Source organism: Syngnathus typhle, linkage group LG12 (assembly GCF_033458585.1).
Source record: "Syngnathus typhle isolate RoL2023-S1 ecotype Sweden linkage group LG12, RoL_Styp_1.0, whole genome shotgun sequence".
Classification (NCBI taxonomy): domain Eukaryota; kingdom Metazoa; phylum Chordata; class Actinopteri; order Syngnathiformes; family Syngnathidae; genus Syngnathus; species Syngnathus typhle.
In genome coordinates this window covers 10,730,012-10,743,963 of record NC_083749.1, presented here as the reverse complement: position 1 = coordinate 10,743,963, position 13,952 = coordinate 10,730,012, and the positions used below count along the sequence as shown (strand labels likewise).

At 43.6% G+C, this 13,952-nt stretch overlaps 1 protein-coding gene across 1 annotated transcript in view; it reads right to left on the bottom strand.

The window, feature by feature from the left end:
• The window catches only part of ror2 (receptor tyrosine kinase-like orphan receptor 2), a 55,598-nt gene that overhangs the window by 7,960 nt on the left and 33,686 nt on the right, over nucleotides 1-13,952 (bottom strand). Inside the window, exons 2-7 of the mRNA XM_061294146.1 lie at nucleotides 4,356-4,427; nucleotides 2,931-3,218; nucleotides 2,764-2,794; nucleotides 1,810-1,931; nucleotides 1,381-1,695; nucleotides 1,039-1,293 (exon numbers count right to left, since the gene is read on the bottom strand). Coding sequence (XP_061150130.1) covers nucleotides 1,039-1,293; nucleotides 1,381-1,695; nucleotides 1,810-1,931; nucleotides 2,764-2,794; nucleotides 2,931-3,218; nucleotides 4,356-4,427 — 1,083 coding nt within the window. The remainder of the gene's footprint in view (nucleotides 1-1,038; nucleotides 1,294-1,380; nucleotides 1,696-1,809; nucleotides 1,932-2,763; nucleotides 2,795-2,930; nucleotides 3,219-4,355; nucleotides 4,428-13,952) is intronic.

Genomic DNA, 13,952 nt, shown 5'->3' with positions numbered 1-13,952 from the left:
AACCAAAGCAACAAACGCTGGGCGTTACGAGGAGAGACAAATACTCCAAGGAAAACAAGAGGGCAAAGAAAATCACAGAAAGGTTGGTCGAGTTTATTGCTCGACAACCAGCCCATATCAGTAACACTTGGATAGCACTTTCTGTACCAAGTCAGTGTTTTTCTTTTTACTTTTGTCTAAAATATTAAACTGAAGCTGACCATTAATTCTCAGTAACATTTTAATTTTATGGGCTTTACAATAATTGATTGATTGATTGATTGATATCTCTATTTTGAACATCCAAAACAAAAAACAAAAAAAAAAACAACAAATAACACTCTAAAGTGCCACACATAAGTCCATACAACAAACAAACAAAAAATAAACCAACAAAAATAAATAAATTAATTAATAACAATAATAATACATAAGTAAATAAATCAATAAAGAATGCTCGAAAAGGAGTAGGAGGAAGCATAGCTTTTTAGATTCCTACCCCTTTATCCATTAAACTAATGATTCAACATGTACTGTAGTTCTACAACAGAACACAAGTAGACACACTTTCACATATTTTTCTGTTTCATTTTTACTTGTGTGTAGCCCTTTGGCACTTTTAGCCTTTGTACCCGCTAAACAACATATTTTTGTACATTCTTTTAAACTGGTGGATATTTGGACTTTGCTTGAGTTCCTCACTTAGATTGTTCCGTAGTTTGACCCCGGTTATAGTTATACAGAAACTTTTCAAGGTTGTTCTTATGTTTAAGATTTTATAATAATAATAATAATAATAATAATAATAATAATAATAATAATAATAATGCTTATTGATGGAATTTTAGTCTTATAAAAAGTTGAGTTACTTGCTCAAAATATATTTCAGTTTTATAAATTTCAATACTAAAGGGAAAACATTGGATCGGGACTCACAATCGGATCGGATTTGAGGTTAAAAGATCGGATTGGGATCGGAGGCCTAAAATGCTGATCCCTAGTTTTTGATGGTGCAAAATGTTTGAGAAAGGCTGCTTTAGTTGATAGCATGGTACTTACTGCAAGGTTGAATATCACAAAGGTCCACCCTGACTCGAGGGTCCAAAGTAAAGCACCAGGGAGCCTGCATTTGGCCTCCTGGGTTTCGGCAGTAGTTGTGGCTTGACCATAGTTCAGGGTAGTCTTGAGACAGATAGTGAGTATGGGGGTACTGACTGCTCCATGGCTGGCAGTAGTGACCGGATTTAGTGATGCTGACAGTGCCCCTGTAATCAGCCCCGCTTCCATTGTAGCAGCTGTGGTCTGTGGGGGAATCTGTAAAACACATTATGGGTAGGACACTATTTTGCCACGATGCCTGCCTATCATCTTGAATGACTACTTTTCATCTTATCAGCTTACATGGGCCGAGTTTTTCTGGTGGCACTCCGATTCTCATACATGAAGCAGCATCACGTGTTCCTGGGTGAGGTAGGAGGTGACAGCTGGGGAGCTCTAACTGCATGAGGATCATGGGATTGGATCTGGCAATAGTGTACTCAGCATGGCACAGGTCATTCTCCAGGGCCTCACACTCGTCTCGACAGAGTTGACGTCGCCGAGGACTCCGGGAGCTCTCGTCACACAGAGGGAAGACGTAGTAGCAGAAAGAGGGGATGGCAAATTTGGAGCACTGATCCGACAGATGAGTAGAGGTGCCAATCATTGTGAAGGCAGCTTAGAAAAAAGAAGAGATGTGCTTACATTGTTTAACTGACCAAATGATTACCAAAACAGAAACAACGGGTGCTTGGATTTTTAGAATTGTAATCAAAAATATTTTTTTTCTACCGGTGATGCGATTTTCACTCTCGCCCTGCATCTGCAGAGATTCCACATAAATGCTCTGGTTGCCAATGAAGCGAGCACAGGCAATGCCACGGTATGGTTGGCAAAATCCTTTTTCGTGTGACCTTAAAAACACAGCACAAATGATTACTTAGTTAACTGTTTTTTTTTTAATGTTAAGATTGATTTAAAGCAAATCTGACACAATCAAAGTTCCTGAAGAATTCTTAAAGTAATTACGATGGTGGTACTGAGGAATTGCTAAAACATCAAGAAACGATTATTTTTACTTCATCATGTATGAAGTGACACAGAATTCTGGGGAATAGTTTTAGGAAAACATACAGTGGAGAAGTCTGTACATCTCTGTGAAAATGTTGTTTTTTTCCCATCCATCCAGGCGCCCGTTCGAACGCCTGCCCGCCCGTCCGTCCGTCCGTCCATCCATCAATCCAAAACACCCCACCCACCCAAAAAGTTATCTAAAAGGGTAACTTGGCAGAGTCCAACCATTACCTGTAGAACTCGTAGTTAGTTCCAAGAATAACATGACACCCCACAGGTCAGTTCTAAAAATAGCGCACCAATAATGGGACATTTTAACTTGCTAAGAAAAATTACACAGTAATACAGTAAAGTGTAATCCCCAACGAGCAGACACGTAGACAAAACCAGTCTCTTCTAATAGAAGCGGCATTATTTTCCATCTAGAACAGCTAGTATGTCCAATCCTTGTATCTAGTGAATGTATTTTTGAGTCTTTGGTTCCTTTTTTAAACCCACTTAGAAGATAGCATTGACATTGAAGTGGTATGAACTTTCCAACAGTATTTCTTAACTAATGCAACTTTTTGGAAAGTTCAAGTATACAAAGTCTCCATCGCTACAAAAACATGACCAAACATGAGGAAGTAATGGTTATCAATCTGTTTCAAAAAAAAGAAAGAGTTCACTTACGTATGATCTGGCCCATGAGTAGGCATCTGCCCTGTGGATTAACATGATCAAACATGAATTCACTTTTTACAAAAATGCATCAGTGATTCACACGATTATGCATGCTACTTAAAAAGTTGTGAAAAAGACAAATAGAGATACTGATTCACTGTGTAAACAAACCTTACCCAGTTTGACATAAAGGACGCCTGTGGCATAGATCACTTTGTAAGCATTGGAGGCAACACACTGATAATAGCCAGTGTCTGTAGTGTCAAGGTCGGTGATCCTAAGCTTGGATCCAGCCTCGGTTTTGCGGACAGTGATACGTCCCTGCTCCTGGACAACGGGGGCATCATTTTTAAGCCAGCGAATCATCGGTCGCGGATTACCAGACACTTTGCAGTGAAGTGTTGCTGTCTGGCCCTGAAAGTGTGTGATATTGTTGACTGGCTCCAAGAACTCAAGGAAGTAACCTTGACAAAGCGAAATACAAAAGAATATCAGTTAAAGTAATGCAGAAAAAATCTTTGCATCAGGACAACGTCCAAAGTCTATGTTTTATGGTTTCGTGGGAACACAATCATTCCCTTTGATTGATTAATTGATTGATTGGTCATGTAAACATATAACAAGAAAAAAACAAAACCAAATAGAATTAAACACAAATTAACAGATATCCTAGTTGGGGTGGCTGTGGATTAGTCGTCCAGAAGGTTGGGTGATGGATTTGTGCTCTGCCCAAATAATGGGTTGTTGTATCCTTGGGCAAGACCCACATTGCCTTCGGCGCCACTCACACTGGTGTATAAATGTTTGGTTGTGGTCAGAAGGGCTGTAGGAGTGCACTGGGAGTCACTGTCAGCCTACCCCAGGGCTGCTCTGGCTACTTAGGTCGTTTATTACCACCAGAGTGTGAATAGGTGAGCCGTGTATTAATAATACATCTAATATGAGCGCTTTGAGAATACTATAGAAAAGAGTGATATAAATAAAATGCATTATTATTTTTTTTATGCATACGTAAATCAGGATCCATTTTTGTTGACTAGTGTCAATGAGACAAAAATGTAGTTTACAAAATAAAGACTGGGCTAAAAGCTATAGACATTTTAGTTCACGAGCAAAGATGAGATGAAAATGAATGAATGTCTTTTCTTAGCGTTGATTAGCTTGACTCAGTTCTCACGCGATCACGTTAAAACAATGCCAGAAGGTGAGTTCTTGTGTGATTCACGGCAGAATCATGTTTGGTGGCGAGCTCTCACACTACTCATGGCAAAATCACACTTGGTGGCAAGTTCTCGCGCTAGACATGGTAAAACCACGCTTGATGGTAAGTTCTCGCGCGATTCATTTCAAAATAACCGTAGGTCAGTAAGTGAGTCACAGTTCACAGTTGGTGGTTGTTTATCATGTAACATAAAACTAATGGCTATAATGTGCTACATTTAGTCTAATTCTTCCTCTCACAAACATTAAGGATTCTTGTAACTTTTAAGAATGTTGCTCTACAATTGTGACGCATGGAAATATGACAACAGACAACCGGAATGATTTAATCATTACCCTCAGATGGTATAAATGAAGGGCAACAAAGAGACAATTTTTACCTTCAAGCGTCGGAGCAGCTCCACTCTGAGATTCAGCCAGACCTTCTGCATCAATTGAGAGCCTGCGGTCACCTGCAATATAGTCACAGACACTTGTTAGTGATTTATGAAACAGATCTATTACATGTTACTGCTTTGACTGATTGTTTGCCATTTTCATATGTATTTGGTCATTTTAGTGGCTACACAGCTGACCGTGTGAACAGAGTGGCACAACAATAATATTTGAACCTCAATTTAACTGAATTGGATTTAGTGGATTTCAAATTTAACTGAGAGAAAATAGTCCAGCTCACTCAAAACACCCCTTTGTACAAATTATGTTGCTTCCAGACTTGGTCACTGTTGTTTACTGGCATTGTGGCTCGATCAATAGATAGAATAATGGTACACGTATTTCTGGGCTGTGCCGTTGTTTTCACAAATAAACAGCAGAACTTTTTTAGGTTGGCAGGGGTGATGTACCTGTCAAAGACAATGAATGCATGGACAAACGTAGCCTTGTTAGCAGGATGCCAGTTAGATCAAAGGCAAGTGAAACATTGACATGTATGTACGTATGTACGTACGTATACATACGTACGCGGTTCGTTTGTCGCAGTTTAACTTTTTGTGAAAAAATTCACATATAAGTCGCTCCTCAGTATAAATCGCCCCCCCCCCCCACACACAAACTATGAAAAAAAAAAAAAACCGCGACTTATAGTCCGAAAATTACGGTACTAGTAGGGTATTCAACTAATCACTTGAAACGTCTAATTAACTCGAAACACCTGCAAGCGTTTCCTGAGCCTTGAAAAACACTGAGCTTGGTTGAGTAAACTTAATCTCAAGCATGGGGAAAACTGCTGATTTGACTGCTGTCCAGAGGACCATCATTGACACCCTCCATCAGGAGGGTAAGACACAAAAAGAAATTTCTCAAAGAGCAAGCTTTTCACAGAGTGCAGTTTCAAAGCACATCCACAAAAAGTCTGTTGGAAGGGGGAAATGTGGCAGGAAACGATGCACAACCAAGAGAGATGACCGCAGCCTTAACACCATTGTGAAGAAGAGTCACTTCCAGAACGTACGTATGTAGTACCGTATTGGCCCGAATATAAGATGATGTTTTTTGCATTGAAATAAGACTGAAAAAGTGGAGGTTGTCTTACATTCGGGGTCTAGACATTATACCCATTCACTTGTGCGCAGCGGTAAGTTAAAGGTTGCTGGTATCGACTGACTATGTTGCTGTGATCGTGTGCGTCTTTGACAAAAAGTAAGTATATACATTTCATTGTTACTACTGTGCACTGTTGTGCCGTTTGTCTGATCGCGGTTTGCTTCGTGTGCGCGCCATTTGATTGACAGCTCCGGCACGCTCCTTTAAGTTTGCCTCGCATCGTACAAGTAGCCGTTACGCAGAGGGACGCCGACTAACGGTTGCCAGCAAATGTATTTTGTTGTTTCAATGACTTATGTTTGGTGTGTTGCCGAGAGTATTTAATTTATGGTTATTTAGTATAGCGCATATGTGTCAAACTCACGACCCGCGGGCCACATCCGGCCCGGCATGCAATTATATCCGGCCCGCGAGATCATTTTATATTATTGTTACTAATGGCCCGATGATATGAAGCGATGATAACACAATAAACTACAAATCCCATAATGCAGTGCTTTCGCTGCCTTGCCAAGCGTTTTTCCGCGGCAATCAGGACAAGTGCTTGTTGCTGCAAGTTATTGCGAAGCTAGCCCCTCATGATACCGAAGAGAAAAGTTGATTCTGAAAACAGAGCCTTTAAAAACCGATGGGAGGTTGAGTATATGTTTACTGACATTGCCGGTAAGCCCGTTTGTCTCATTTGTGGCGCTAATGTGGCTGTATTGAAAGATTTTAATCTAAGACGGCACTATGAAACAAAACATCTGCATAACCTGAAAGACCTGAATGCAGAACAGAAGATACAGAAGGTAGAAGAGTTAAAGAAGAAGTTGACATTCCAGCAGACGTTTTTCACCCGTGCAAAATCACAAAGTGAAGCTGCTGTGAAAGCGAATTTTATCGTGGCAGAGGAGATCGCCAAAGCAAGTTGTTATTGCTGAAAAGCACAAATTGGTTTTATATCTCCAGGTTTTGTTTTGTTTTGCAGCATGTTCATATTTCTATCTTGTATAATTTTGACAGGAGATATTTTTATGGAGAGTTAAATCATTTGGGATATTTAAAATTTAAGTTTTTTATTTAAAATGACATAAAAGCAAAGAAAATCAAACGTTTTGATTTATTATTTTAATGTTTACTCTAAGTACAAGCACTGTTACCATTTTAATTAATTTTTTCAGGCGTTTTTTCTTTTTGCAGCATGTTCCAATTTCTAACTTGTATAATTTTAACTGAATATACTTTTATGGAGATCAAGATATTTCAAATTATATAAAGTTTAAGTTTATTTATTCCAGAATAACATTCCGATCCGTTTGTATTTATATTTATGTTAAAAGTTAGTTTTAGTGTGCTCAATAAATGTTTGTTCTGTTCGGCCCGCGACCTGAAGTGTGTTTTGAATTTTAGCCCCCTGTGCAATTGAGTTTGACACCCCTGGTATAGCGGAACCGTTACGCGCAGTTAGTTATGTAATGTATGCCGTCTACTAGTGTTGTGTGACGTCAGAAGTTGAGCGTTGATCGTTGTATTTGTGTCTGTTGCAGAACCACGTCACACCACACCACACCCCCTTTACACGCTTCATACAATAATCACACACCCAAAGACTCACCCATGTACACTACACACACCTGCTCTCACATCCTTACGACCAAACGCGTGCCTATACCCTTTTGCCAGTTTGCCTGTATGCCCCTATGAGCCACAGTGCCTGTGACTTTTTTCCCAATAATAATAATAATAATAATAATAATTCATTAGATTTTTATAGCGCTTTTCAAAAACCCAAAGAAGCTTACAGGGAACAAGGCAAAGACATAGATGAGGGGAGGGGGACGGGGAAGAGACAATGGGATAAAATTAAGAAGAGGAAACCAGTTATGGGTAGGGGAGGTCATAGGCTTGAGAGAAGAGGTAAGTTTTTAGACGGGACATAAATATGGGGAGTGTGGGTGAGTCACAGACAGACTGAGGGAGAGAGTTCCAGAGTCGGGGTGATGTGCAGGAGAAGGCTCTGTCATCGAAGGATTTGAGTTTAGATTTTGGGACTGTCAGACGTGAAGTATTGGCAGATCGGAGGGAACGGTTGGGGCAGTAGGGGACAAGGAGGTCGGATAGGTAAGTGGGAGCCAGGTGGTCAAAGTCAAAGTCAGCTTTATTGTCAATCCCTTCATATGTCAAGACACACAAAGAAACCAAAATACGTTTCCTCCATCCCACGGTGACGAGACACAGTACACGATAAATATTATATTAAACTATCACATTCATCGCTCATTAGTAAATAGCTGACGTGTCTTGCGCATCCGTTCTGCGCAGCTGACCCATAGTGTGCATGCGCAGTTATACTGCCTTAGAACGTCCGGTCCGCGATGGAGATTAAAAAACAAACAATATTTGACATTAACACACCAAGGATTGCACCTTTGCATCAAACGATGTGTCGTCAATTATGAATTTTACTGACTAAGTGTGTTGGGCAGGATGGCTGAATGCTATGCGCAATTGACAACAAACAAGAAGAAAGGTGATTTCAAGTTTTATTTCGAGGGAGATTTGTCATGTCTCGTCCCCAGTTTTGCTATGTGTCTAGGTTGCCATAGTTTCTGTTCGCGTCGCCCCTCCCTTCCTGTGTCACCTCAATCAATGTAAAATGTTTTGTATTTAAGTCCTGTCTGCCCCTCGCTCACCGTTGGATCATTGCATGTGTTACTGTCATGATGTCTGTTTGGTTTCTGTTCCTGTCTTTGGTAATGTCACCCTGTCTTTTTGTTCCACGTCTTTGTCGGTCAGTCCTGTTGTTGGTTTTGTTGTACCATGATTTTCTTAAAAAAAAAAAAAAAAAAAAATTGTACCCATGTATAACGCGCACCCCAGATTTTAGGACAATAAATTAGTTAAATTTCGCGCATTATACACGAAAAAAAACGGTACGTTTCAGAATTTAAGTGGACCTAAGTGCGCAAGGAGCTGAATTTTGTCCGATTGCGCAACTGCTGCGCAACTGCTGCGCAACTGCTGCGCAACTGCTGCGCAACTGCTGCGCAACTGCTGCGCAACTGCTGCGCAACTGCAGCGCAACTGCAGCGCAACTGCAGCGCAACTGCAGCGCAACTGCAGCGCAACTGCAGCGCAACTGCAGCGCAACTGCAGCGCAACTGCAGCGCAACTGCAGCGCAACTGCAGCGCACCGCCGAACGCGCAATCGTAGCGCGGCGCCGACCGCGCAACTGCACCGCGCTGGTCGCATTATTGTGACAGAGCGGTCGCTGAAATTTAGAAAATATCTTTAGTCCTGATGTACTTTCCAAAATTTAAGTGGACCTCAGTGCGCAGTGAGCTTAATTTGGTCTGCCAGGTGCTCACTGTCGCTCACTTTAAGAGCGTCTTTGTGTTTTAGGATGGCTTTACTGCTCCCACTTGTTTTCTTTGGAGGCATGGTTAAGGCTTAATACAATCCTCAAAGTAACAAAAATACAATAACTACTAGGGGTGTAAATCGCGGGTTTTGTCACGATACGATATAATATCGATATAAAGAACTACGATACGATATTTGCCGATATCTTAAAGCCTGCTGCGATTCATTCACGATATATCGCGATATAGTGCTCTACGATCGATTATAATTTTTTTTAAATAAAAAATATAGAACAATATCCTGATTTACAACAATTCATACGCAAAATCAACAAGGTACTGCAAACTCTTTATTTAGGAAATGACAAGAGTATTGTAGTATACAAATTGCTTACTTTAACACTGAACTTTGATGTCGTGTTTTTTCTTTAAATGTGCGGCGAGATTTGTGCTCCCTGAATATTTGATCACCGCATGGCAGGATTTACAAACTGCACGTGTCTTGTCCGTTGAGCCATCTTTTCTTTGGAATCCAAAGTGCTTCCAAACGAATGACTTGAAGCCTAAAGGGGAGCAAATTTCCTCGTCTTTTTGGACACTAGCCATAGCACCAGCCCAGGAGCCGCGTACTAGTTGTCGACTCCCCTTTCACGTGCAGCAACGCCGCGCACTGCTCCCTGCTCCCTGCTCCCGGAAAGAGGAAGCAAGCAACAATGAACTGGATTTCAAAATAAAGTCGCGTCTAATGTCCGAGGTCAAACACGGCGATATAAATCGATGTTTACCTTTAGCATCGATGCCAATAAATCGTAGAGCATTATATCGATTAATCGATGTGTATCGATGTATCGTTACACCCCTAATAACTACGGAGTCAGTCGGCATCGGGCCACGCGGTCGGGTTTTCTCGGGTCCTCCCGGCTCATCTCGTGAAGTTCAACCTCCGAATTTTGTTCAACAACCAAAGCAAAAAATCTCGAATTTTTTGTTCAAATTCCGATCTGTTCGAGAACCGGGACAATCGGAAACCAAGGTTTGACTGTAAAATAAATAGATGCAGCTCACTAACAAGCGCCGCTATTCGAACTAATTTTAAAACAGTCCTGCGTGCGACTCATGCGGTCCTCACGGGCGACCTGGTGCCCGCGGGCACCGTGTTGGTGACCCCTGCTTTACACACTCATGTCGGTTTTTAAGGCAGTGCCGTCTGCGGGATCGAAGGTCAAGGTTATTCAGTCTTGGTTTCTGGCCGTGGCGCTTACGTGGAGTGATTTCACCAGATTCTCTGAACCTTTTGATTATATTATGGACCGTAGATGTTGAAATCCCTAAATTCCTTGCATTTGCATATGAGCAAAATGCATGCTCTTAATATATTTTCCATCCATTTTCTGAAGTGCTTTTCCACACTGTTTGCAGGCGTGCTGGAACCTATCCCAGCTGATTTGCTTTTTGATAATATGTTCTTCAATCATGTATGAAAGAGCCTAACAAAAAGAAGTCAAACAAAAAAATAACTAGCTTTTTTTTTTTTTTGTCTTCCGGGTTAGAACAACGCTGGCATCTGGAATGTTGACTGCCGCTTCTACCCCGAACCGTGTCCGCTATTTGTTTGTCCCCGGTCTGTTTTGTGTTTCCCGTCTTAAGTGTGCCCGTTTTTTCTTTTATTTTTCTCGCTTTTTCACCTGCCCACCGCGTATCTCTGGAGCTCTGCTCGCGCCTCTCTGTTCCCGCTCCCTCTGACTATGAGCTACCCTAGCCAGCTAACCAACCCACCACCGGACCCTCCTACCTCCCGGCTCTGAGCCTGTAGCTGCTTGCTCTTGGCTCGGCAAACGGCTCCAACCCAACTTTCTGGCCACTTGGCCGGCGTCCTCGGGGTGAGCACCCGCTCGCTCCGAGCTCGCCGATCGTGGCTCGGCTGTGTGCCGCCATGACACACTGGGGCGTGGCGTTTGCACGGGTACAGTCGGGATTGACCAACACCACCACCCACTCCACCAACATCACGACTCGGTCCACTGCTGCTTCCATGCCTTTCACTGCCTACCAACTTCTAGCTAACCAGCTACTAGCCACCTCTACCATTTCATCTGGATTATTCCCAGCTGCTGTCAAGTCTCATCTCCTCCATGAATTATCGCTTCTGCTACTCCGGGCTTCCATTCCGGCAACGTCTCGTCCATTTGTCTATACTGCTGCCGATCATCTCAACAATAATCAACGTCTCCCTGCTGCTGCTGCCTCAGCTGCCAGCAAGGCTGGGATCCTCCGCCGTTGCCGCTACATCCACCGTAGCTCCGGACTATCTTTTAACCAACATTTCCCTGATGGCTCACCCATCCCCTCTTTCTGGACTACCTCTCGCCTCCCCGTCACCCCCACCTCCTGTACTGTGAACCTCAACAATCCCCGCTCCCCCACCCCCGCTCCTTCATCCATCTCCCTTGCGCTGCTGAACTGTCGCTCCCTCTCCAACAAATCACTGGTTATTTTCGAACTACTATTGGACAATAATTTGGATCTGCTCCTTCTCTGTGAAACATGGCAACAGCCCCTGGACTATTTTACTCTCAACCAAGCCACTCCGTCCAACTACAGCTACATCGCCAAACCCCGCCTCTCTGGGAGAGGAGGTGGTATTGCTGTCCTCCATAAGCGGTCCCTACCCATCACTGAATTGGACCTCAACCCCCCATCTATTTCAGCCTTTGAATATCTCGCTTTTTCCCTCCCCAACTCTACTACTGCTGTTCTTATCTACCGCCCCCCAAAGTCACATCCGTCTTTTCTTTCTGAACTCTCTGAACTCCTCACCATCGTATCCTCAGTCTCCTATCCCCTCCTACTCATCGGTGACTTCAACATCCACATCGACCAGCCAACTGCTCCACTGACGTCTGACTTCATCTCCCTTCTGGACTGCTTTCATCTCACCCAGCACATCAACTTCCCCACCCACACCAAAGGCCACACCTTGGATATAGTATGCTCCTCATTTCCACTCACATCCAACCCCCGTCCTCTCACCTTTCCACTGTCAGATCATCTCTGCATCCTCTTTTCCGCCCCTCTACCCTTGCCTCATAATTCCACAAAACGCACCATCTCCCACCGCAACATCAAGACTGTAAACCCAATCACGCTTTGCCAGCTCTTATCCTCTACCCTTCCCTCCGAGTCCGACCCCACTTCTTCCTCCCCTGATGACCTTGCCACCATGCTCAACAACATCCTTTCTGACTCCCTTGATTCCCTAGCCCCCTGGAAAACTTCCTCTGTTACATTCACTAACTCTGCCCCTTGGTACAGCCCGGAACTCCGCTCCATGAAACAAACTGGCCGTCAACTCGAACGCCTCTACAAAAGAACCCGCCTCACCGTCCATGCCGAAACCTTCAAACAACACATCTCCTCCTATCGTGATGCTCTTTTTGCTGCCTAATCTGCTTACTTCTCATCTCTCATTAATAACACCAACCGGAACCCCCGCATACTGTTCTCCACCGTCAACAAATTGCTCCAGCCACCGGCCAACAGCTCTTGTTAAAGTCACCAATGATCTCCTCATTTCTGCAGACTCTGGTGCCCTCAACATCCTACTACTACTTGACCTTAGCGCAGCCTTTGACACTGTGAACCATTCCATCCTCCTCCAAAGGCTGCACTAACTAGGTGTTGAGGACACTGCACTCGACTGGCTCACCTCCTATCTCACCAACAGAAACCAGTTCATCTCTCTCTCCGGTCACACATCCATCCTCTCCCCAGTTACACAAGGGGTCCCCCAAGGCTCAGTTCTTGGCCCCCTCCTATTCATCTGTTACCTCTTTCTCCTTGGTACTGTCATCCGCAAACTCAATCTGGACTTCCACTGCTACGCTGATGACACCCAGATCTAGATACGTACCATACCAACCTGTTACCCTTCCCTCGCCCACTTTGAAACCTGCATCTCTACAATAAAAACATGGCTGACCCACAACTTTCTCAAACTCAACAGTGACAAAACAGAGCTCCTCCTCATCGGCACTAAATCCTCCCTTAATAAAACTGGATCCATCACACTCACCATTGACTCCTCAAACATCACTCCCTCCCCTCTGGCACGCAACCTTGGTGTTTTTTTTGACCCCACACTGTCCTTCCACCCTCATGTTAGCTCAGTTGTCAAGACCTCCTACTTCCACCTCCGACGCATCGACAAAATCCGGCACTGCCTCTCTCTCCCTGCCGCTGAATCCCTCATCCATGCCTTCATCTCATCCCGGCTTGACTACTGCAACTCCCTTCTCACTGGAATCACTGCCCACTCACTCCATAGACTTCAACTAGTCCAAAACTCTGCTGCCCGCCTCCTTACCCACACCCGGTCCCGTGAACACATCACTCCTGTTCTCCACTCTTCACTGGCTCTCCATTAAGAAGCGTATCATCTTCAAGATACTCCTCCTCACCTTCAAAGCCCTTCACCACCTGGCTCCCACTTACCTATCCGACCTCCTTGTCCCCTACTGCCCCAACCGTCCCCTCCGATCCTCCAATACTTCACGTCTGACAGTCCTAAAATCTAAACTCAAATCCTACGGTGACAGAGCCTTCTCCTGCACATCACCCCGACTCTGGAACTCTCTCCCTCAGTCTGTCTGTGACTCACCCACACTCCCCACATTTAAGTCCCGTCTAAAAACTTACCTCTTCTCTCAAGCTCATGACCTCCCCTACCCATAACTGGTTTCCTCTTCTTAATTTTATCCGATTGTTTCTTCCCCGTCCCCCTCCCCTCAAGTATGTCTTTGGCTCGTTCCCTGTAAGCGTCTTTGGGTTTTTGAAAAGCGCTAAACAAACTTAATGAATTATTATTATTATTATTTTGCTTTGAGAAATGTTGTTCTTAAACTGGTTCAACTATTTTCTCACACAGGTGTGGAGAAAGTGGTGAACCTCGCCCCATCCTTGCTTGTGGATGACTGAGCATGTTTGGGGAGGCTCCCTTTATACCCAATCATGGTACCCACCTGTTCCTAATTAGCCTGATCACATGTGGGATGTTCCAAATAGGTGTTTGATGAGGTCTTCTCAGCTTT